General features: G+C 44.7%; 1 protein-coding gene across 2 annotated transcripts in view; it reads left to right on the top strand.

The window, feature by feature from the left end:
* The first annotated feature begins 15,306 nt into the window (after positions 1–15,306).
* Positions 15,307–23,988, top strand: part of gareml (GRB2 associated, regulator of MAPK1-like) — a 287,623-nt gene continuing 278,941 nt past the window's right edge. For both annotated transcript variants that reach the window (XM_070884410.1, XM_070884411.1), the window contains exon 1: positions 15,307–15,497. In XM_070884410.1, the coding sequence (XP_070740511.1) occupies positions 15,389–15,497 (109 nt within the window). In that variant the 5' untranslated portion in view covers positions 15,307–15,388. The remainder of the gene's footprint in view (positions 15,498–23,988) is intronic.

A 23,988-nucleotide genomic window follows, 5' to 3' on the forward strand; every position in this document is an offset into this window, starting at 1 on the left:
CCCCACCCCCGGGCTTGTTTTCCAGCTGAGCCCCAAGCCCCATGTGTCCGGGCGCGGGGCCTATTCTGCCAGCCAAAGCTACAACCCTCCAGCCCTGCTTCAAGATGTTCGGTGGTGGCATGTGAGTGAATAAAAAAAAAAGAGAAAACTTCTGAAATCCAACAAACTTCCATTTACAAGTTGACAGGTAAAAAAATGTTGAACTTTGTTATTGATTTTTACAGTGTTCTTGAGTTCCTCCAAAATCTTCGATTAAAAATGATGGCGTCTTTCAGTGCTGATTTGTCAATATACGCTGGTTTTCTTAAATGTCCAGAAGGTTTTTTGGGAGTGGCCAGATACACCGACTTAGGAGGAAAAAGTTTTGGCCAAACTGCGAAAAATTATAAAAACCAGCACAGACATGAGGAACCGTCATGAGGGAACATGATGCAAAAAGAAACTGGCCTCGAAAATCGGCACTAAGTCAGTTACACCAGCGCAGATCACAGAGGGAAACTTTGAAAAAAATAAATACACCAAAAAAAACAGTGCACACCAAAAAAACAATGCAAATGACCCATGAAAACTGAGCCCTATATCAATGATTTGGATGAGGGACCAAATGTAATATATCCAAGTTTGCTGGTGATAAAAGCTAGGTGGGAATGTAAGTTGTGAGGAGGATGCAAAGAGGCTTCAAGGGGTTATAGACAGGCTAAGTGAATGGGCAAGATCATGGCAAATGGAATATAATGTGGAGAAATGTGAAGCTTATCCACTTTGGTAGGAAAAATAGAAAAGCAGAGTATTTTTTAAATGATGAGTGATTGGGAAATGTTGGTGTTCAGAGGGACCTGGATGTCCTTGTACACGAATCACTGAAAGTTAACATGCAGGTACATCAAGCACTTAAGAAAGCAAATAATATGTTCGCCTTTATTACAAGTGGATTTGAGTATAAGAGTAAAGACGTCTTACTGCACTTATAGGATTCCAGTGAGACCACACCTGGAGTATTGTGTACAGTTTTGGTCTCCTTACCTCAGGAAGAATATACTTGCCATAGAGGGAATGCAACAAAGGTTCATCAGACTGATTCCTGGGTGGGTGGGGGATTGTCCTATGAGGAGAGATTGAGTAGACTAGACCAATATTTTCTAGAGTTTAGAAGAATGAGAGGTGATCTCATTGAAACATACAAAATTCTTACAGGGCTTGACAGGATAGATGCAGAGAGGATGTTTCCTCTGGTCGGGGAGTCTAGAACCAGGGGTCACAGTCTCAGAATAAGGGGTCGGCCTTTTAGGATTGAGATGAGGAGAAATATCTTCACTCAGATGGTGGTGAATCTTTGGAATTCTCTACCTCAGAGGGGTGTGGAGGCTCATTGAGTATATTCAAGACAGAGATCGATAGATTTTTGGATATTAAAGGAATCAAGGGATATGGGTATTGTGCAGGCAAGTGGAATTGAGGTAGAAGATTAGTCATGATCTTATTCAATGGTGGAGCAGGTTTGAGGGGCCAAATGGCCTACTGCTGCTCCTATTTCTTATGTTCTTATTTGTAATATAAGAAACGTGGCAGCCAATTTGCGTACAGCAAGCTTCCACAAACAGCACTATGATAATGAACAGATAATCTGTTTCAGTGATGTTGGTTGACGGTTAAGTATGGGCCAGGACACCAGGGATGCCGGAGGGGGATGAGAGGTAGGATCTTCCCTGCTCTTCTCCAAATAATGCCATGGGATTTTTTACATCCACCTGAGAGGGCAGATGGGAGCCTTGGTTTAACGCCTCATTAGTACTGCACTGCAGTGTCAGCTAGATTATGTGCTCAAGTCTCTGGATTACTTCCTACAGTTTCTCCTCTCTGGGAATTAAACTTGCTCCTTTTGGCACTTCCCTGTACGTCTACGGGTGAGATTGAGAAATCAATTGTATGGACAATTGTAGGTAATAATCCCATGTTTCTCCACTCCCTGCTGACAATCCTCTTTCACTATGCAGCTCAAGTAATAAAACAATTAATAAGGAACTTAGCATTTTTGCTATATAATAAAATAATTTCTCTTGCAGTTTTCTTATTATCTGTTTTGATTTTGGGAGTGGGAGTGATGGTTTGGTTACACATCTAGACATGAAGCTGATAATCAAACTCCAATTCTTCCACCCTGCAAGCACAGCACAGCCAATTTCCAATGATTGACGTGTGATTACATAACCTCCTCAGCTCAAAGGTCAACGGGTTAATATCACCAAAGGGGTTTAATTGTTGGTACAACTCTTGCTCAAAGGCCACTTGTTTGGTATGTATGCATATTATTGTGGATTTCATGGGGAATGTACATTTGCGGTTGTTGTAATACTCGTGACTAGGTGACTTGATGCCAAGTGACTCTATTAAATAACTTCTGAGTGAAAAATAATGATCTGCTTTTGACAGGGGCCAAGTAGTGTAAAATTAGCTTGCAACACACATGGTAGAAGACATAAACAGATTTGTCTGACAGCTTCCTATTGCCAAGTCCATAACCTATTGCCAGATTGCTAAAGTGGCACATTTACTTCCAGAAAATCGTTATTAAAATGAATACTGTATTTCTGTTTAAATTAAATCTAACTTACCTTAGAATAAATGAATTAAACATTTTTAAATTGAACTCAAACTATCAATATTCATTGTGTCAGAACAGAACTCAAATTCATTGTCTAATACTGACTGTCCTGTTATTGTGGCAAGAAACAGCTGCTATTGTGCACTGGAAAGACCCTTCTTATTAGGTTAAAAATGCTTTCATTTAAATGTCATCAATAGGTAGCTAAACATTGTCTTGATTCCAAAGTGGAGATCCCAATATAGAATTATAGAAAATAAAGCACCGAAGGAGGCCATTCAGCCCATTGCACATGTGCTGGTGCTAACAGTTCAACTGGAGCTATGTATTCTAATCTCATTTCCCTGCTCTTCCCCATGTTGTTTTATATTCTTCCTTTTCAAATTAATCCAATTCTATTTTAAATAATGTATAGCTTATGCCTGACTCATGGCTTGTGTTAAAGCATTCCACCTCTAATAAAATGCTGTGAAAAAATATCTTGTAACTTCCTCCTTCTTTCTTCTATATCTTCAGCCTCCTTGTTGCTGATTTGTCAATCAGTGGAAACTATCTTTCACTCTTTATCCTCTGAAACCCTCTCATAATTCTAAAAAAAACTATTAAATGCTTCATTAATCTTCTCTGTTTCAGTGAAAAGAGTCATATTTTTTCAGCCTTCATAACTCTCATTCCTTATCATTCCAGTGAATCTTCACTTTACCCTTTCTTTGGCTATAAACTCTTCCCATATGGGGTGCTCAGAGCTGCATACAAGGTTCTGACTATGACCTATTCAACATCACTCCTTACACTTAAATTCTATGGGCTGGATTTTCGGTTGTCTTTAGCCTCAATTAGTGGCCAGAGGGGGCGCTAATGCGAGCATTATTGCTTACCAATCGGGCACGCAGCTTTTAGCACCCCAACGGAAAAGTCATTAGAGGTTTACCGGGGGCGCAAACTGCTAGCGCCTGACTGCTGACGATCAGTCCTATCATGACGTGAATCCTGGTGCAACGCCAACACTTGCGCCCCGCTCGCTAAATGAGGTGCGGCCGCCTCATTTTGCACCTGCAAATAACCACATCTAAAAAAACAGTCACTACAGGCTTACAGTGGTTAACTGGTGGCTACTTAAAGGGATGAGGATGCGTTTCCCTCGGAGCTCACAGTCAGTACAACGTTTACACAGAGCATGGTGCATAAGCCTCCGAGTTTGCAGCGGCAGATAGACATAACACTTCGGCTTGAGAAAAAGTCATTTTGAAAACTTTAATGGGGGCATTACTAGTTCGCCAGTGTTGCATTCTACATGCTCTGGCAAGGCGGTGTCAAGAGAGAAGGGCTGTTAGCCATGTCTTTGGCCGAAGGAGGAGAGCCCCTAGAAGTCGGAGCAGGAGGCCTTATCCCCCACGGTTTTGCTGGCGGCAACACTCATACCCGGACCTGTCCGAGGAACAGTGTGTCAGAAGGCTGCGCTTCCGAAAGGGATATGCCATCTCTTGCACATAGACCTGCAGCCTCACATTGGCACCAGGACGGCGCTGCCTGTTGCAAGTGACAATCACGGTGGCACTCACCTTTATGCCTCCAGCTCCTTCCAGGCTGTATCATGGGACATATGCAGCATCTCACAATTCGCAGCACGACGCTGCAGTCTGAGATTGCATTCCAGCAACCAGTGTCTGCATGAAGATCTTGTGTGGTTTCGGCCTATGATGTCAAAGCTCATTGAGCTCGCTTTTTAATTTAGCCAGACAAGGATGGGCTCAGTGGACTGCCAAGAGTCATGGGCATTACTGGAGGGGGCCTCCGCCACACTCATAGCATGTGTATTCACGCTCTGCACCCATCATCTCTCAGTACATCTGTATGGACTCCCTGGACCTAGCCTTCCAATCCAGGTCCTCATCTGCCTGACTCTGAACAGGACTCCTGGGCCGACTTACCCTCCGGTGAGCTGGACCCCAAGTTTCCCTGCGCACTGCAGGCCACTGGGGCCAGGAGCCTCAGGATCTGGGAACCCCAGGAAAGTGGATTCCTCCACCGAGCTGGTCTCCCCACTCATCAGTACTGAGGACAGGTTCCCATCTGTGGCCACACACGTCTCCATGTCCTTCTCATCCTCCCCCTTGTGTGACGATGGCGGCTGATGAACAGGCTGTGGCTCATCTGGTTCATCATCTGTAAGCACAAAGCAACGCAAGTGTGGGTAGCAGTTGGGGAGGGGTCAAGAAGCCAAGAAGGAGGGGGCATCGTTATTTTGGATCTACATGTTGTAAGGCATGTGGGCTCAAGGGTCAGGGCTCTCATTCACAAACCATCACTGTTGTGTGGGGGCTCTGCTTCGTCGGCCGCCACCACCCTGACTTGTGCATCCATGAGGGAAAACACTCGCTCCTCAATGGCAGTAAGGTACAGGAGATCTGGCTCCCCACCCCCTGTCCGCTCCTGCTCTCTCTTGCTGTGGGCAAGTTTGGCCTGCAATGACCAAAACAAGAAGTTGTCAGTAGGTCTGTAGCTGCTCGTGTGCCACATGTGTCTGCAATAAGTGACTCGATTCTAATGTCACGAGGTGTGAATCTCTGCTTCTCAGCCTGCGTGGCAGCACACAGTGGATGTGTCAAAGGTGGGTTTTGGGGATAAAGAACTATGTAAGTATGAGGCTGAAGGCCTGTGAGCGCATATGGAGAGTCAAAAGGTGTTGGTGGGTATCCTCAGGCTGAGTCCGGAGCTAGAAGGTGAGAGACACTTGGATGGGCGGGGCATGTCTAGTGAAGCGATGGAGAGCTTTTAGGGTGTCTCCAACAACTAGGCGCATGGCCTAGTACACAAAGAGAAGGGATGGGCAGTGTAAAGCCTTTACATTGTGTGAGGCATAGACAGGTTAATGAAGTGGCCAAATAGGTAGCAGATGCAGTTTACTGCAAAAAAACCTCTCTGCCCGCGACACGTTGGCCAGGACAGCGACTCAGTGTTGCAAGAAATACAACAACCTCACTAGGATCATCAGGGTAAGTACCCTTTACATTAACCTTGCAATGCGTTCATGTGAGAGACGTTTGGATGGGCTTGGGTTAATGCTGCAACAGAGACGCGACCGAATTTCCACCCCAATGTCCCTTTATGTAAAACCCAGAATCCGAGTTACTTTTTTATAGCCTTTCCTACCTGTGCTCCCACCTTTATATACCTGCATCTGCACTCTGTTCTATCCCCCTATTACAAATCTTACCATTTAGAGCATACTTACATTCATTGGGTTTTTTTTGCAGTAAACTGCATCTACCACCAATTTGGCCACTTCATTAACCTGTCTGTCTTCCTGAAATCTCCTGCATTCCTCTCTGCAGTTTGCCCTGCCCCATAATTAGTTATCATTAGCAAATTTCAGTATGATTCCTCTTATGCCGCATCCAAATCACTTATATAAATGAAATTCCAGCATAGACCTTATAGGGTGCAGTAGTACCCACATCCCACCAATCCAAAAAGTATTAACTTACTCCCAGTTTTTACTTGCTATCCCCCAGCCACCTCCCTATCCTTACTACATTCTCTTTAATGCTATGTACCTTAATATTTTTCAACGTCTCTTATGTGGCACCTTATCAAACACCTTCTGAAAATCCATATGTACAACATCCACCATATTTTCTTTATCTATACACTCCGTAAATAATCAATTAGTCACAAATGACCTGTTCTTTAATAAATCCATGCTGACGATCGCTAATTAGCCCTTGCATTTTTCAGTGTTCACTAATTTCATCCCGGATTATGAATTGTAGAAGTTTACTCACAACTAACTGCTCTTTAAGTTATTTTCTTACCTCTTTCTCCTTACTTATGCAGGACGTTAACATTTGCCACCCTTCATTCCTTTGCTACAATTCCCATTTCCAAAGATTTTGGGAGAATTAAGATTAGCGTCTTCATTGCGGGCAATTTTTGATAATGGCATAGATCGGGCGGGCAGTGGGCCGTGCGCTTCGCCCGCCTGATGCAGTCGGTGGGAGGCACCAGCAGTTTTCATGGCTGCGCCTCATTTAGCTTTCAGCAGTAGCTACGCTGCTTATAGGCAGTTAGCCATCTGGGAGGGCATAAAATCCAGCAGGGCAGCCAATAATCATAGGCCTGCAGCTGCACCTTAAAGGGGAAGGGCAGAAGCATCAGTAGAGAAATGGAGAAGCAGTTTTCAGCAGCAGGGTAATTTTTGGTAGTACTCACATCAGCAAACACATGAAATATTGGAAGCATTTTAGGCTCAAAACACACGAGACTGCGCAAAAGTGAGTGCGAGACCTGCTTCCAGCTCTCCTTGACCGCAGCTAAGCATCTCTGCAGATACCGTTGTAAATGGTTGCCTCCCAACATGTACCATTCATGGTTTATGGGTGGGTTCAGGAAGTGGCAATAACAATGCAGTTAATGTCGAAAATGGTGTAGGGTCTTAACAATGTTAATTAACCCTCATTAAATACATTGCTGAAGTCCCTGCCTGTCTCTGACAGAGTGCTAGTGTAAAAGTCCCTCAGAAAACCGGAGTGGGTCATCTTCCAGCAATAAATCAGTGGAACATTTTTCCCAATTTTTGTCCTGCTGCCAGTTATAGGCATAAACTGGGTGGTATGAGATGAAAATTGGCTTCAGTATTTCTTCTGACTACCTTTAGAAGCAAAAGGCGTATGTCAGACTGGGGTTCCATGGATAAATAGAGATAAAGGGAGCTTAGAACCAAAATCAGGTTTAAAAGAGGTGTATGATGCACAATTAAATATTAAATCATATATATTACATATAATATATTATATTAATTTATTGGCTTAAACATTTTCCCTTTTTTGAACAGGAGTGTAACAGTAACCACACTTCAGTTATATATATTATATAATGCATTAAGGTATGAGGCGTGAATTGGCTAGGATAGATTGGCGAATGATACTTTAGGGATTGACAGTGGATAGGCAATGGCAGACATTTAGAGACCGCATGGATGAACTACAACAATTGTACATCCCTGTCTGGCTTAAAAATAAAAAAGGGAAGGTGGCTCAACCGTGGCTATCAAAGGAAATCAGGGATAGTATTAAAGCCAAGGAAATGGCATACAAATTGGCCAGAAATAGCAATGAACCCGGGGACTGGGAGAAATTTAGAACTCAGCAGAGGAGGACAAAGGGTTTGATTAGGGCAGGGAAAATAAGAGTACGAGAGGAAGCTTGCAGGGAACATTAAGATGGACTGCAAAAGCTTCTATAGATATGTAAAGAGAAAAAGGTTAGTAAAGACAAACGTAGGTCCCTGCAGTCAGAATCAGGGGAAGTCATAACGGGGAACAAAGAAATGGCAGACCAATTGAACAAGCACTTTGGTTCGGTATTCACTAAGGAGGACACAAACAACCTTCCGGATACAAAAGGGGTCAGAGGGTCTAGTAAGAAGGAGGAACTGAGGAAAATCCATATTAGTCGGGAAATTGTGTTGGGGAAATTGATGGGATTGAAGGCCGATAGATCCCCAGGGCCTGATGGTCTGCATCCCGGAGTACTTAAGGAGTTGGCCTTGGAAATAGCGGATGCATTGACAGTCATTTTCCAACATTCCATTGACTCTGGATCATTTCCTATCGAGTGGAGGGTAGCCAATGTAACCCCACTTTTAAAAAAAGGAGGGAGAGAGAAAACAGGGAATTATAGACCGGTCAGCCTGACATCGGTAGTGGGTAAAATGATGGAATCAATTATTAAGGATGTCATAGCAGCGCATTTGGAAAGAGGTGACATGATAGGTCCAAGTCAGCATGGATTTGTGAAAGGGAAATCATGCTTGACAAATCTTCTGGAATTTTTTAAGGATGTTTCCAGTAGAGTGGACAAGGGAGAACCAGTTGATGTGGTGTATTTGGACTTTCAGAAGGCTTTCAACAAGGTCCCACGTAAGAGATTAATGTGCACAGTTAAAGCACATGGGATTGGGGGTAGTGTGCTGACGTGGATTGAGAACTGGTTGGCAGACAGGAAGCAAAGAGTAGGAGTAAATGGGTACTTTTCAGAATGGCAGGCAGTGACTAGTGAGGTTTCGCAAGGTTCTGTGCTGGGGCCCCGGCTGTTTACATTGTACATTAATGATTTAGACGAGGGGATTAAATGTAATATCTCCAAATTTGCAGATGACCCTAAGTTGGGTGGCAGTATGAGCTGCGAGGAGGATGCTATGAAGCTGCAGAGTGACTTGGATAGGTTAGGTGAGTGGGCAAATGCATGGCAGATGAAGTATAATATGGATAAATGTGAGGTTATCCACTTTGGTGGTAAAAACAGAGAGACAGACTATTATCTGAATGGTGACAGATTAGGAAAAGGGGAGGTGCAACGAGACCTGGGTGTCATGGTCCATCAGTCATTGAAGGTTGGCATGCAGGTACAGCAGGCGGTTAAGAAAGCAAATGCATGTTTACCTTCATAGTGAGGAGATTTGAGTACGGGGCAGGGAGGTGTTACTACATTTGTACAGGGCCTTGGTGAGGCCATACCTGGAGTATTGTGTACAGTTTCAGTCTCCAAACTTGAGGAAGGTCATTCTATTGAGGGAGTGCAGCGAAGGTTCACCAGACTGATTCCCGGGATGGCGGGACTGACCTATCAAGAAAGACTGGATCAACTGGGCTTGTATTTACTGGAGTTCAGAAGAATGAGAGGGGATCTCATAGAAACGTTCAAAATTCTGATGGGTTCAGACAGGTTAGATGCAGGAAGAATGTTCCCAATGTTGGGTAAGCCCAGAACCAGGGGTCACAGTCTAAGGATAAGGGGTAAGCCATATAGGACCGAGATGAGGAGAAACTTCTTCACCCAGAGAGTGGTGAACCTGTGGAATTCTCTACCACAGAAAGTTGTTGAGGCCAATTCACTAAATATATTCAAAAAGGAGTTAGATGTAGTCCTTACTATTAGGGGGATCAAGGAGTATGGCGAGAAAGCAGGAATGGGGTACTGAAGTTGCATGTTCAGCCGTGAACTCATTGAATGAATGGTGGTGCAGGGTCGAAGGGTTGAATGGCCGACTCCTGCACCTATTTTCTATGTTTTTTCTAAGCCTCCTTCATTCAGCATTCTGGATGAGTGCCATCTGGGCCTGTTGATATTTTGCATTTTTAGCCCCAGGAACTCATATTTATAAATTTTCTTTTCAATATTTATCTCCACTGATGAGTCTTCCACATCCTCTACAGATACTCCGACAGTCCAACTTTCACTTTCCTTTGTAAAAACTGATATAAAATAAGCATCTCCAACATTCCTTCATTCTTCATCCCTCAGTAGTCTTGCATTTTTAACACTCGATTTATCCATTGAATTCCAACTTCTAATTGGCCCCTTTGCTCCCAGTCAGAACATATTTAACCTGTACCTTACTCATTGCATATTTAAATATTTCCCATTGTTGGGCCACTGTTTGATCTGCCATTTTTTCCAATTAATCTGGTCCAGGTGCCTTTCATCCAGTGAAATGAACTAATTTCCAATTAAACACTTTTATCTTTAATTATTTTTATTTATTTGTTTTCAATTTGCAGCCAATTAGATAAAGGGTACAATTTCTCAAGTGTTCTACTACCTTCAGTTTATTTATTTGCCTGCCTCGTTCCCAGTACCAGACCTAGAACTGCATTCTATGACATCTCAGGAGATCTGATAAGTCTGATTGCTGGAGAAGATTGGCATTACAACATTGCAGCATTGTAATACCAGTTGGTTCATGAATCCTCTTAACAGTGATTCATGAACCAATATCCACATAATCTTCACATTTATGATCTTATGATGATAGGCTGATCCTGTGTGCTGTTACTTTCCTCCAAGATTAGATAGCTGCTTGAACTGAATTAATGTATAGTGTAAGTTACTCTACTTAAAAAGCATATAACATTATTCATTTTTATTGGAACAAATTACCCATTGAGTTAAATTTTGAATCAAATAGTTAACACAAGGTCTGAAAAGCATCACAAAAACTCTAGTAACAAGTACAAAAATGTGTTTCGGCGATTCACTATTGGTGAGGACTGACTGCAGGCTGTTAGGTAATTGGTTACTTTTTTCTGATATGAGAATTGTATCCTGTTATGTCTTCAGATGCTCTAATAATGACTCCACGGGACAATGTGTTGTGCTTGAACTGTAGTGACCTTTGTCCATTTAATGTAACTCCAGTGTGAGGATCACACATGGTGGCCTGCCTTTTATACAAGGCCTGGCACACCTGTACAGATAACCTACAAGTCTCCCAATGCAGTGTCCTCAGGTGGCACACCTTGAATAGTACAAGGTGATGTCATGTAGGATACATGACATCACTCTCCCCCAAGTCTTTAGTGCAAATCGCCTTTGCTTTGACTGTGCTCTGGGCTTACCTCTATATGGTTGACCCTTGGAGGGTCGTTTCCATCTTGGGTGAGTAGGTGGTGTTTCATTGGCAGTAGAGTTGCTGGTGGTGTGTCCATGACCACTCCATTCTCTCCCCGCCCCCCCTCTCCTCCCCACATATAGATTGTGCCGTTGGCTCATTACATTCATATACATTCAAGTCCAAAATAAAATGTGCATTTATTGTATTGCATTCGTGGTACTATCGTGAGGTAAGTACATTTGAATGGTGAGGTACATAGTTGGAATATACTTGGAGTCAGTGCTGGGGTCAGCACCAGTGCGTGAGGACAAACTAGTGCCAGAACTGCTAGATGGTGTCCAGGAAGTCTGGTGGTGGCGCGATGCCCAGTGCTGGCAGTGGGAACCCGGGTGACTCAAGTTGCCTGCTCTCGGGGCTTTTGCCGTTGCTTCTAGCATCGGGCAGGTTCACCGATGCCTGTGACCTCCCGGTCTTCTCCTTGCGCCCCGAGTCACTGCTGCTCTCTGAGGAGCAGTCGTCTAGCAGTGCACAGGGAATCGCTGACTCGCTTGCCTGGACGTTATTTGGTTTGGGATCCTGGCTGGTCCCAGTCCCATTTGGGAGAACCATTGCGGGTGACCCTTCGTTCCTGGGTGTAACCTTGGTGGTGATAGGGTCTAGGGGCTATGCCTTAGCGCAGCTTGCTCTTTCAGGCTCGTGGCGGTTGGTGCCATCGGATGCCTGAGAGGTGGAGCCGATCGGGGGCAGGGTGTCGATACTGTTGCCGTTGCCCTCCTGAGATCGCTTGTTCTGCAGTTTGTATATATTAGCTGCTTGTGGCCACGCTCCGTGGTGCATCACTCTGGTCCCAGGAATGCAGGCTACAGCATTGGGTATCTTGCTGGACCTCATGGGTGCTCTCATGGGTGTTTGTCCGCTGCATTGACTGTATGCAGTTGAAATCCTACATCGCACAACGTTTCATTACTTATTGTGAATAACCTGTCGCTCCGATCGCAATTGCATGACTTTTCCTTGCTTATTGCATGTACACAACTCTGATCATCAATTACACATTTTACATGATGGCAATCGCGCGACTTTTCCTTGCTTATTGCATGTACACAACTCTGATCATCAATTACACATTTTACATCTAACTCACAGTTGCTGTTACATTGATTGAGAGTGTGGATCTATCCCTTTAAGTGCGGTGAGTTGTGGGCCTCCTTTAAGAGAGCTTTGCTATCTTTACCCCAATCCTCTTCTTCGTTTGGTGCCACGTGTTGCTCCATCAGCGCTGTACCTTGTGGTCTGGCTGCCACTATCTTTTTCTTCAGCGCCTCACCTCATGGTTTGGGCACCATCTTTCTTCCATCCACGATGTCGACTGCTATGATCCTCTTCTCCCCGGGTTCTGCCACCGAAGCTGGGAAATCGCCTTTGGATCTGATTTTCTTCCTCTGGAGTCCTGCCACTGGAGCCTGGAAGGTGCGTTCGGGTCATCTCGGCTGGATCATCTCCACGCAGTTGTGCTGAGCAGCCTGTGCCTTGGGTGCTGTGCTGGCCTGCTCTCTGGTGCCGGATCCAACCTCAGGTGGGGGTTTGCTTTGCCTCTAAGCGCGGAGGACGTCGGTTGCTGAAGGGATGAAATCTTCCCAGCTCCAATGGATCTTCTCCATCCACCTTCTTCCGAGTAGCATTGGTCCATCGCCAGCAACAATCCACAGAGGTAACTTGTGCACTGCACCGTCATGGAGTACCTTTACATCCGCACTACCAACGACTGGGATAAGTTCATTGGTGTAGGTGCGCAGCTTTGCCTGAACCGGGACCAACTTAAGTCATTTAGCCTGATTGTCCCATCGCCTCTCAAAGGCTTCTTGATTCATTACTGACTGGCGCGCCCCTGTGTCCACTTCCATGAATACTGGAACACTATTTATCTCGACTTCCATCCTCAACGGAGAACATTTGGTGGTGCAGGTAAACATGCTATATACCTCATCGTGGGGCTGAACTGCCTCTCTGACTATCGCTTCATAATCCGCAGTGATTCATGGCCATCTGCAGATTCTTCATCAACACAGTGAGTCATATTTCTTTTACACATTCGCTGGAGGTGGCCCTTTGTGCTGTAGCTTTTACATACATAGTCTTTAAAACGGCACTGGTGAGCCCTGTGATTCCCTCTGCAACGCCAGCATGGTGCTACTCGATTAGCCCCCCTCGGCAGACTCTGAGTTAAGGGACTCGGGGGCCTGTTCTCTCTTCCCTGAGAAGATTCATGTTCTACAGTACAGCCTCTAAAAGGTGCCACTCTGTGCCCAGTACTTGCCGAGTTTGAGTCCTGAGGATGAGTCGTCCGCCTAGAGCCGCAGGTCGAGATCGTGAATGCTTGGTTCACGGAGATGGCCTTCTGCAGTGTGACTGTGGTATCCGCAGATAGTAGCTTATGAAGAAGGCCCTCATGACCGATTCCGATGACAAAGATATCCCACAGCGCTTCGATGAGGTGGTCGCTGAAATCACATGGTGCCACCAGCCTCCTGAGGTTTGCAGCATATTTCACAATCTCCTGGCCTTCGGGCCGTCGGTGTGTATAAAACCGGTGTCTGGCTGTGAGGATGCTCTCTTTGGGCTTGAGTTGTTCTTGGATCAGCGCTACAAGCTCCTCGTACGTCTTGGTCGTTGTCTTCGCTGGTGTCAGCAAGTCCCTGACGAGGCCATAGACGGTGGGCCCACAACTGGTTAGCGGGATAGCTCTGCGTTTATCAGCCAGTGTGGCCGGATTGTCGCCTGCCAGGTCGTTTGCTGTGAAGAAATGGTCGAGCTCGCCACAAAGGCTTCCCAATCATCACCAACTGCTGCAACTTACCAAGGTTAGCCATTTTCACGTGAAGGTCCGTAATCTTGTTGCCAATTGTTATGACCTCAGATGCTCTAATAATGACTCCACAAGACAATGTGTTGTGCTTGAACTGTAGTGACCTTAGTCCATTTAATGTAACTCCAGAGAGAGGATCACACATGGTGGCCTATCTTTTATACTAGGCCTGGCTAACCTGTACAGGTAACCTACAAGTCTCCCTGAGACGCAGTAACCATGTAGGATACATGACATATCCCAATATTTTTTTTAAATTAGTGACTGTCTACAAGAACTATCTACAGGTTGACATGTAGTAATCAGATTTTGTTGCTGTTTATCTTGCAATGTAATGAGGTACAGTGTTAGAGTTTTCAGCGCAAGAATAGAAAGTGCATCAAAGAACTTAGAGAGAGCAGGTGCAGTGTTGAGTTTGGAGTGGAGTGGCTTCTGAGTTGAGTTTACAGAGAGGAGAGGTGCAATATTGTGTTTGGGGAGGAGAAGTGCAATGTGTTTAGAGAGAGGAGAGGTGCGGTGTTGGGTTCGGGAGGAGAGCAGTTTTCCAGTGTTGGGGTTGGGGAGGAGAGCAGTGTTCCAGTGTTGGGTTGGGGAGGAGAGCAGTGTTCCAGTGTTGGGTTGGGGAGGAGAGCAGTGTTCCAGTGTTGGGTTGGGGAGGAGAGCAGTGTTCCAGTGTTGGGTTTGGGGAGGAGAGCAGTGTTCCAGTGTTGGGGTTCGGGAGGAGAGCAGTGTTCCAGTGTTGGGTTGGGGAGGAGAGCAGTGTTCCAGTGTTGGGTTTGGGAGGAGAGCAATGTTCCAGTGTTGGGTTTGGGGAGGAGAGCAATGTTCCAGTGTTGGGTTGGGGAGGAGAGCAATGTTGCAGTGTTGGGATTGGGGAGGAGAGGTGCAGTGTTGAGATTGGGGAGGAGGGGTGCAGTGTTGAGATTGGGGAGGAGAGGTGCGGTGTTGAGATTGGGGAGGAGAGGTGCGGTGTTGAGATTGGGGAGGAGAGGTGCGGTGTTGAGATTGGGGAGGAGGGGTGCGGTGTTGAGATTGGGGAGGAGGGGTGCGGTGTTGAGATTGGGGAGGAGGGGTGCGGTGTTGAGATTGGGGAGGAGGGGTGCGGTGTTGAGATTGGGGAGGAGGGGTGCGGTGTTGAGATTGGGGAGGAGGGGTGCGGTGTTGAGATTGGGGAGGTGAGGTGCGGTGTTGAGATTGGGGAGGAGGGGTGCAGTGTTGAGTGGGGAGGAGAGGTGCAGTGTTGAGTGGGGAGGAGGGGTGCAGTGTTGAGATTGGGGAGGTGAGGTGCAGTGTTGGGTTTGGAGGGGAGAGTTCCAGTTTGGGTTGGGGATGAGAGCACAGTTCCAGTGTTGAGCTGCTCTGAGCTGAGAGGAGGTGCTGCCGAAATCCTCGCTGGGGGTTTGCCCGACTCTCTGCTTCTTTGCAATATGGCGTTTGGAGGAATCCCTGATCTCTCGGCAAGAGTTCGCGATTGCAGCTGCCTCTCGCACATCGCCAGTCGACGGCATAAGTTATGATGCCGGAAAATGGATAAGTCTTCGGGCAGTTCTGAAATCAAATGGAGCTCGATATCTTTACCTCTGGATCTTATCGTCGGCAAATTTCGGTTACCAACACTGGCACGGCTGAGCCAAGGTAAGGAAGGTTGCAGAGGGCTCGCTGAGATTGTCAGGACAGTGAGCTGCATTCTATGTACATTGTTGAAGTGCAACATTGTGTGGCTGTCTGTAAAGTCCCACACCAGACATGGTCTGACCTGCTGATAGTTGCACCGAACTTGTGGACCTGCTGGACGCCACGTCCCGTTAATAATAAAAGTTGGGCGTTTGGCATCGCCCAGCGCTCTGTCCTCCCGGATTTGCTCGGTGCTTGGCTCTGTGCTGTATGTTTCAGGTGCCGCTGTATGTTTCCTGGCGTTTGGGATTTCTCGGAGGATTGCTTGAAGCCAGTGCTGCCGACTTGGGGACCCAGCCGCAGCGGGTCGAGGTTTATCTGGGCTGCTTGTTGGAAGGAGCGGGCTCGGCGCACCGCATGTTACTGACCGCAGGGAGACAACCGCAGCGATCAGCCCCAGTTAGCGGCAGATACACAGACCGTTCATTGCTTTACAAGTTCACCTCCAGCCCGGGGATCATCAGCCCGGGACCCTTACCCTGGGACCCCCAACCCGGGGATCATCAGCCCGGGACCCCCAACCCGGGGGTCATCAGCCAGGGACCCTTACCCTGGAACCCCCAGCCCGGGACCCCCAGCCCTGGACCCTCAGCCCAGGACCCTCAGCACAGGGGTCCTCAGCCTGGGACCCCCACCCTGGGACCCCCAGCTCTGGGATCATCAGCCCGGGACCCCCACCCTGGGACCTTCAGCCCGGGACCCCCAGCCCTGGACCGGAGGATGCTCAGGCCGGGGATCCTGTTACTACGTGCAGTTTATGGCACAGCAAGTATGAGGGATGTTTTAAGTTCAGTTCAATAATGAATTGAACAAGAAAAATGTCTCAATAAACAGCGAACGCTGGAAAGGCACCTTGCAGGGCGTTGAGAGTGAATTTGTAGACTAGAAATCTACAAGTTGCATGTTTTCTTGTAGTTCAATATTATTGAGGAGAATTTTATATCTCACATAGATTTCCTCCAGATTGCGACGGGCAGCAACCACATGAACAAACCACCAATCGAGTAATAGTAATGGATCAGATATATTAGAAGTTTATAATCTTTCCTGCAAGTACTAATACCAGGGTGAGGTAAATTAAATCGATATTTACTTTGGAGCATTGGATGTTTGTGTCGAGGTTTATCATCGTTTGTATTTTGTAATGAAACAAACAGTTCATTGAGCTAAAGTAGTTTGACTCCCGGGGTGAGTGACTACTTTATTTCACTGGTTAGATAACTTGCCACCGCACAGAAGCAGAGCGTCACATTCAAACCAAGGAGAATGTTTGCTGTAGAATATTAACTGCAGGAGTGCTGCGGGCCATTGCAGTTTAAAAAATTCAAAAGCATTTTATATTATACAACCTATATATATTAGAAAAAACACTTTGATTGTTCTTGATGTTAGTTATTATAAAGGTGAGTAAAATAAGAACAATTTTTAATTTATATTTGTCTCTGGAAAAGAACTAAAATAAGTACAACCTTATTAAGTATTGTTCATGGTTTGACGTTTTATTCAATGGTCTGGTTACTTTTAGTTCCTACTGTCAGCTTGTTTTATTTGGTAGCACTCGGAGGAATAGATTCGAGCCCCACTCCCAGCTTTGACCATATAATCTCGGCCGGCATTTCTGTGCATTCCTGACCAAATGCTGCATTGTTGGAGGTGCCCGTCCTTTGGATGAGCTATTAAACCGAGACCCTGTCGGCTTCAGGAGGGTGTAAAACTCCCATGGCACAATTGGAAGATGAGCAGGGAGGTTCTCCCAGTGCCCTGGCCAACATTCATCCATCAGTCAGCACCACGAATATTTTAACTTGTCACTCATCTTATTGCTGTTTGTAGGATCATGTATGCAAATTAGATGAATGACCAGTTAAACAGTTAAAGGTGCTTGCCGACACAACAAACACGTGAAAAAAGTAATTCATTGGTTGTGAAACACTTTGGGCCATCCCGAGGATTTGATACGGTCTTAATGTATGTTGTTCCTTTTCATTTCTGGGTTCCCCGTATCATACATAAGTTTTCCAACAGTGAACTGCACAGCCGTAATGGTCTCCGATAACTTTCAAAATATTCACAAATAATCCTTGCCATGCAACTGAGCACATAAGCTTCATTTAGACTTTCTAAAGAATCATATATTAGTTGTAAACTTTTAAAAGCCATTTTGAAAACATCAACACCTAGTCTTTTTTTACAATGGGTGTTTACCATGTTTTACCAATAAAGAGATCTACTACATGATTCAAGTCCTCATCTCATGATATGTCTTCATTATTCAACAATATCTGTCCTGTGGCGCCGGCAGTGCTTCCAGTACTTCGAATTGGTTTGTTGCAGAAATGTCACTGCAGTTACAATTGGGTGAATGAGGTCCATCCCTGTGATTGTCTGTACTGCTGTTTCTCAGTGAGAATTGCAATGGTGTGGTTTAAAGGGATTCAGTAATAAGGTCAGAAGGTCCAATATGCCCAGCAAAAAGGTGTTTATAAATGATGCACTTGTCAATAACTGAAACTCCACTTATTGCCATTCACCTCTGTGTCTAGTATGTAGTGCTCTGCCTTACTGGCCCAGGTCCAGGAATCTGATGCTCTGCTTCTTATCAGAGAATTATAGGCATTACAGTACAGTAAGGAAGCCTTTTGGCCTGTTATGCCTGTGTCGATGATAACAATTCAATTAGAGCTACTCACTCTAATCCCATTTCGCTACCCTTTCGGGACCCAGTGAGGGAGAGAGATAGAACTCACCTCTGTCTTTAGTGACCCAGTGAGGGAGAGAGGGAGAGCTAACTTCTGTCTGTAGGGTCCCAGTCTTCTGACTGTCAATTCATGTAGTTTCCCATGTGAGGATTGTTATAAGTGTATGTATTTCATAGAATCTCAGAATTCATAGCATAGAAGGAATGCAATCGGCCCATTGTGCCTGTGCTGGCTCTCTGAAAGAGTTATTCAGAGTCCCATCCCTCTGCCCTGTCTCTATACATTTTTAACATTTCACTTCTAAAAACTATCATGATTTTGCTTCCACCACTGTTTCTAGCAGGGCATTTCATGAACTACTATCCTTTCATTCTTTTGGTGATGATCTTACATTTTTGCTCCCTAGTTACCAACTCATTGACCACTGGAAATAATGTTTCCCTATTTACCTTATTCTTGAACATCTCTATCAGATCTCCCCTTAGCTTTCTCTGTTCTAGGGAGGAGCCGCAATTTCTCTAGCTTCTCTTCTCCGGTATTATCTTAGTAAATCTCTTCTGTACCCTCTCTGTAGCCTTGACATCCTTCCTTAAATGGAATGTCTAAAGCTGGAGACGACAGGGTAAGTTTTGTAAAGTCTTGCACCTCTGACAGAGTCTCACAATTGATTGTATTATTGTAACTGCCACATAATCAGTAATTTGTATAGATTTAGCATTACCTCAGCAGAAAACAAACATTAATATTCAACAAATCACCCTCACTACACCTAGTAATCATTCTCACTCTGAAATCTCAAATGAGATTTTAAATTTTTGAATGGTAGTAGCTAAAAATTGAAATTTAATTTGATTTTTACTAAGTCAAGACACTGCAGAACTAATTTTCTGAATGTGCGCCATCAGTGGCAGGACTTGTTTGTCAGCTGTGCATATTGGGCGATTGTGGATGTGATGCCTGTTATTTCCCAATATGACCAGCACACGAGGTACCTGCAAGTAGCGTACATTCAAACACTGACCCCCATAGGTAAAATAAATTTAACCTGGTTCTGAAGTTAGTTGGAGTTGCATTTTTCTTTGTAATAGGTTTAATTTTCTTCTCTTCCCTTTCTGTGGAATTCTTATACATAATCATTCGTGAGCTGAGGGGGCAGGAAGTGGCCTGGACCTTTGCCAGTGCTACTTTATACATGGCTACTGGAAAATGTGCAAGATGGAGTGACATTTTCTTCAGTTCTCCTTTGATTCTTCCCTTCAGTAAAGCATGTGACTTCCTCTCCATGACAACATGCCTGATACTGGTAACTCATTATGGGGGAAGATGTCCTCTGTGTGCTAGGTACAGTGAAATCATAAATGTGTTTATAAAGAGTGGATCTATAATAATGGCACAAAGGAAATCTCCCCCTCCTGCCTTCCCTCCCCCAATGTAGCAAATCACGGTCATAAATCTGTGTCAATTTGTACTTCATTAATCAGTTGTACTTGTCCTTCAGAATGGAACAGCAGATTTTAAGTCCTAGCAAAGTATACCTCACTTGTTGAATTTCACATATATATATTTACAAATCTATTAATATCCTACTATGATCAGTGCAGCAAATAGTTCAGGACTGTGAAAACACCACAATATAAAGGTGATCTTCTACTTAAAATTAGGAATAGTTATGGTCAGAATTTATTTTCTTAACTTTGGGTCAAATTTGCAAAATTCTATCTACCTACCTTGCTAGGAAATCAGTCATTAGAAATTAATACACACGCAATCTATGTCCAAATATGATGCATACAAGTATGTTTATTTTCCAGCTTGATTTTGTGTAAACATCTCCTGCCATTGGGAAAATGCAGCAGTTAGATATTCAGCCACAAATTGTTGGAAAATATCTGAGGGACAGTATTAATCGTCATTTAGAAAGGCACAGATTAATCAAGGACAGTCAGCATGGATCTGTTAAGGGAAGGTTGTGTCTGATTAACTTGATTGAATTTTTTGAGGAGGTAACAAGGGAGGTTGATGAGGGTAGTGCGTTTGATGTAGTCTACATGGATTTTAGCAAGGCTTTTGATAAGGTCACACATGGCAGACTGGTCAGAAAAGTAAAAGCCCATGGGATCCAAGGGAAAGTGGCAAGTTGGATCCAAAATTGGCTCAGTGGCAGGAAGCAAAGGGTAATGGCCGAAGGGTGTTTCTGTGACTGGAAGGCTGTTTCCAGTGGGGTTCCGCTGGCTCAGTACTAGGTCCCTTGCTTCTTGTGGTATACAGCACTGATTTAAACTTCAATGTAGGGGGCATGATTAAGAAGTTTACAGATGATAAAATTGATTGATAGTGAGGAAGAAAGCTGTAGACTGCAGGAAGATATCAATGGACTGGTCAGGTGGGCAGAAAAGTGACAAATGGAATTCAATCTGGAGAACTATGAGGTAATGCATTTGGGAAGGGCTAACAAGGCAAGAGAATACACAACAAATGGTAGGATATTGAGAAATGTAGAGGAACAGAGGGACTATGGAGTGTGTGTCCACAGATCCCTGAAGGTGGAGATGGTCATCACATTTAAAAAGTACTGGAATAGGCACTTGAAGTGCCGTAACCTACAGGGCTACGGACTAGCAGCTGGAAAGTGGGATTAAGTTGGATAGCTCTCTTTTGGTCAGCACAGACACGATAGGTCGAATGGCTTCCTTCTGTGCCATAAATTTCTATGATTCTTTGAAACTGTGAGTAAAAATAACTGTGAATATGCAAGCTTGCTTATGTTCAGTTAGTTTCCTGAGTCCTGTAGAAAGCATCTCACAATGTAGATGTTGTGGTGTTTACAGAACACAGGATCCTAAAACACTCACGTAAAACTGCTTCCTAAAGTTAAAACAAAAATTTGTTGGAAACACTCAGCGAGTCAGCCGGCATCTTTGGAGAGAACAAATTAGTTCATATTTCAGGTGTGGCCCCTACAGCAGAGTTCCTCTCTGTTTTCTCCACAGACACTGGCTGGCCTGATGAGTGTTTTCAACATATTCTTTTTTTGTTTCAGATTTTTAGCAGCTACAGTTTTTGATGTTTGCTTCCTAAAGTTGTTCTGCAACAGAAATAGGGGTATAAATTGGACCTTTTTGCACTCGTTTTACGGGCATAAAACAGCCGCAATGAGGGCCAATTTCAGGGACCAACATCCTGCACCCTAAGGATACCTGATAGATGTCTGACCTGATATTGGGTTGGTCCAGGTCGGCTTTCAAAAACAAGTGTTAAGTACCATGCATATGCTAATAAAGGGCCTAACATCTGTTCTCATGGAAATTGGATAATCCTGAGGTATCGGGCCTACTCTGGTTTTCTAGGCGTGGATGCACCCTAGCAAGTGGCCGCCACCAAAATGTATTTTAGGTTTGATGTGGAGTCAGGAAAAGGAGGAGTGCTCCTCCCAACTCCACAGCATTCCCGAGGGCCAGTGCCGGCCCGCAATTGCCCCTTTCTTAGTTTCCTCCCATTTTGGAACTTCCCTTCAGGCTGCTACCGGTGAAGCAAGGTGCCAGCAACGCTCTCGAGAAATTTTAATGTGGTCCGAGGCCCAATTTCGGGCCTCCCGATTGGGGCTTGTGGTCCATGTGTGGTGCCCATTTTAGGCCTGAAAACAGACCTAAGGGAATGTCTATCCCATATGCTGTTGGTATCTTTCACACAGAGGATTTGGCAGTGTATTGGATGATATGCCCCAACAAAAAAATAACAGTATCGATTTAAAAATAAAAAGGGGGGGAAACTACAGGTGCTGGAATATTGAGACTGTTGTAAAGCAGAGGTTCATCAGCTTCTAAAAAGAGCAAAGACAGGGTGTAGAACTGTGTTTTAGTTGCTGGCAGATCAATTGCAACATTTTCTGTCTCATTAAACAAGAAAATTATGCTATTTTTAATAATTTGAAATGGTTTTCTGCAAGCTCTCCTGTTTGATTTTTTATTCAACATTTGTACAGAAATAATGGAGGTTGTTTTGAAAAGTTGCCTTGTAATTTGTTTGCTGATGGTTCCAACAGTTCCAAACCTAACAGTTTACCAGTGGTAATAACAGGATGGTGTGATGAAAGGATTTGTATTATAGGTTATTTTTAGTAACAACCGCTGTGTGTCATTTTCATGTCCTATGCCAGCCAAATTATTGTGGCCTTTCTGAGAGGGCTTGCAAAGATAGTGCCAATTAATCCTGAAATATGCCCAGTTTTATGTTGGAGCTTTGCAATTACCATGGATGGGTCTGAGGCTGCCCAAATCCATTTCAATTAGAACATATACAGGTGGTAGAGAGGAGAATCTTTTATCTATCAACTGGACCTAAACTTGAACTCAGTTTCTCGAGTCAAAGTGAATGGACAGTCAAAACGAATTTCTCTCGGATCATATTAGTGATACCATCTTTCAGATGAGATGTTGAACCGAGGCTTCGTCTGCTGTCTCAGGTGGACATAAAAGATCCCATGGCACTATTTCGAAGAAGAGCAGGGGAGCTATCTCCGATGCCCTGGCCAATATTTATCCCTTAACCAACATAACAAAAACAGATTATCTGGTCACTATCACATTGCTGTTTGTGGGAGCTGCCCAAATTGGCTGCTATGTTTTCCACATTACAACAATGACTATAATCCAAAAGTACTTCATTGGCTGTAAAGCGCTTTAAGACGTCCGGTGGTCATGAAAGGCGCTATATAAATGCAAGTCTTTCTTTCTTGGAGATTTGGGGCGAGAAATTGGACCTCGTTTTTCCCGTTTTCCAGGGTGGCGATTGCACCCGTCTTAAATTTTCCGGAAGTTCATTGACCACTATTTTGGTTTGAGCACCCTTTAGTTGTCCCAGATGCCTGCCTGAAAAAAACGGTCAGCCCCTGACTATGACTCCTGCCAGGAAACCGAGCACTGGATGCTGAAGAATGTTACAATTAGAGCCATGCTCTGATGGAACAAACCATTGGCTTTCTGAAGCAGAAGTTCCACTGTCTGGACAGGTCTGGAGGCATTCTGCAGTACAACCCCGACAGAGTCTTCAGATTCATTGTATCTGCTGCATGCTCCATAATTTTGCTCTGCAAAGCCGGCAACTCTTAGAGACAGCTGGGGAGGAAGAAGTGGAAGAGCAGGAACAGGAAGATCAGCAGGATGATGAGGATGTCAATGAAGAGCAAGAGCCACCAATTCTGTACACCAGCAAATAATCCAGGAGAGGTTCAGTTGAATAATCCCTTCCCTCCCCAGTGCATCCAGTCCCTCCCAGCATCTCACCAAGGTCCATATACCCACCACCTCAAATTATACACCTTCTTGGCAGGAACATCCACCAACAAAAATTTCAGCTCGGGAATCCAGAAATCCTATCCTCATCGCCAATGTGATATAGCTTTACAACATCACTAAGAAGCACACTACACAAGATGGCTCTTGACATAGAAAACTGTCATCATATGACCTTGCCACATGATCCTTTATTATTTACATTAGTAGTTGCAGTACATCAGTAGTTCACTAGTGGAATAATGTGTATGTTGGATAAAAGATGGCAGAAGTGTGGGGAAGTGAGGGAAGTAATTGTGAGGACAGTAGCTGGTGCTGAGTGTGCAAGTAATGGCAGAAGGAGATTCAATGAATTGTGCTGCTGTGATTGAGGTGAGTGAGGGAAAGCAGGATAGGGAAGGCTTGTGTTGTGAAAATTGGGACTACAGGTGGTGCGGGGCTCAGCAGAGAGTAATAAATATG

This window comes from Pristiophorus japonicus, chromosome 7 (genome assembly GCF_044704955.1).
Source record: "Pristiophorus japonicus isolate sPriJap1 chromosome 7, sPriJap1.hap1, whole genome shotgun sequence".
NCBI lineage: Eukaryota > Metazoa > Chordata > Chondrichthyes > Pristiophoridae > Pristiophorus > Pristiophorus japonicus.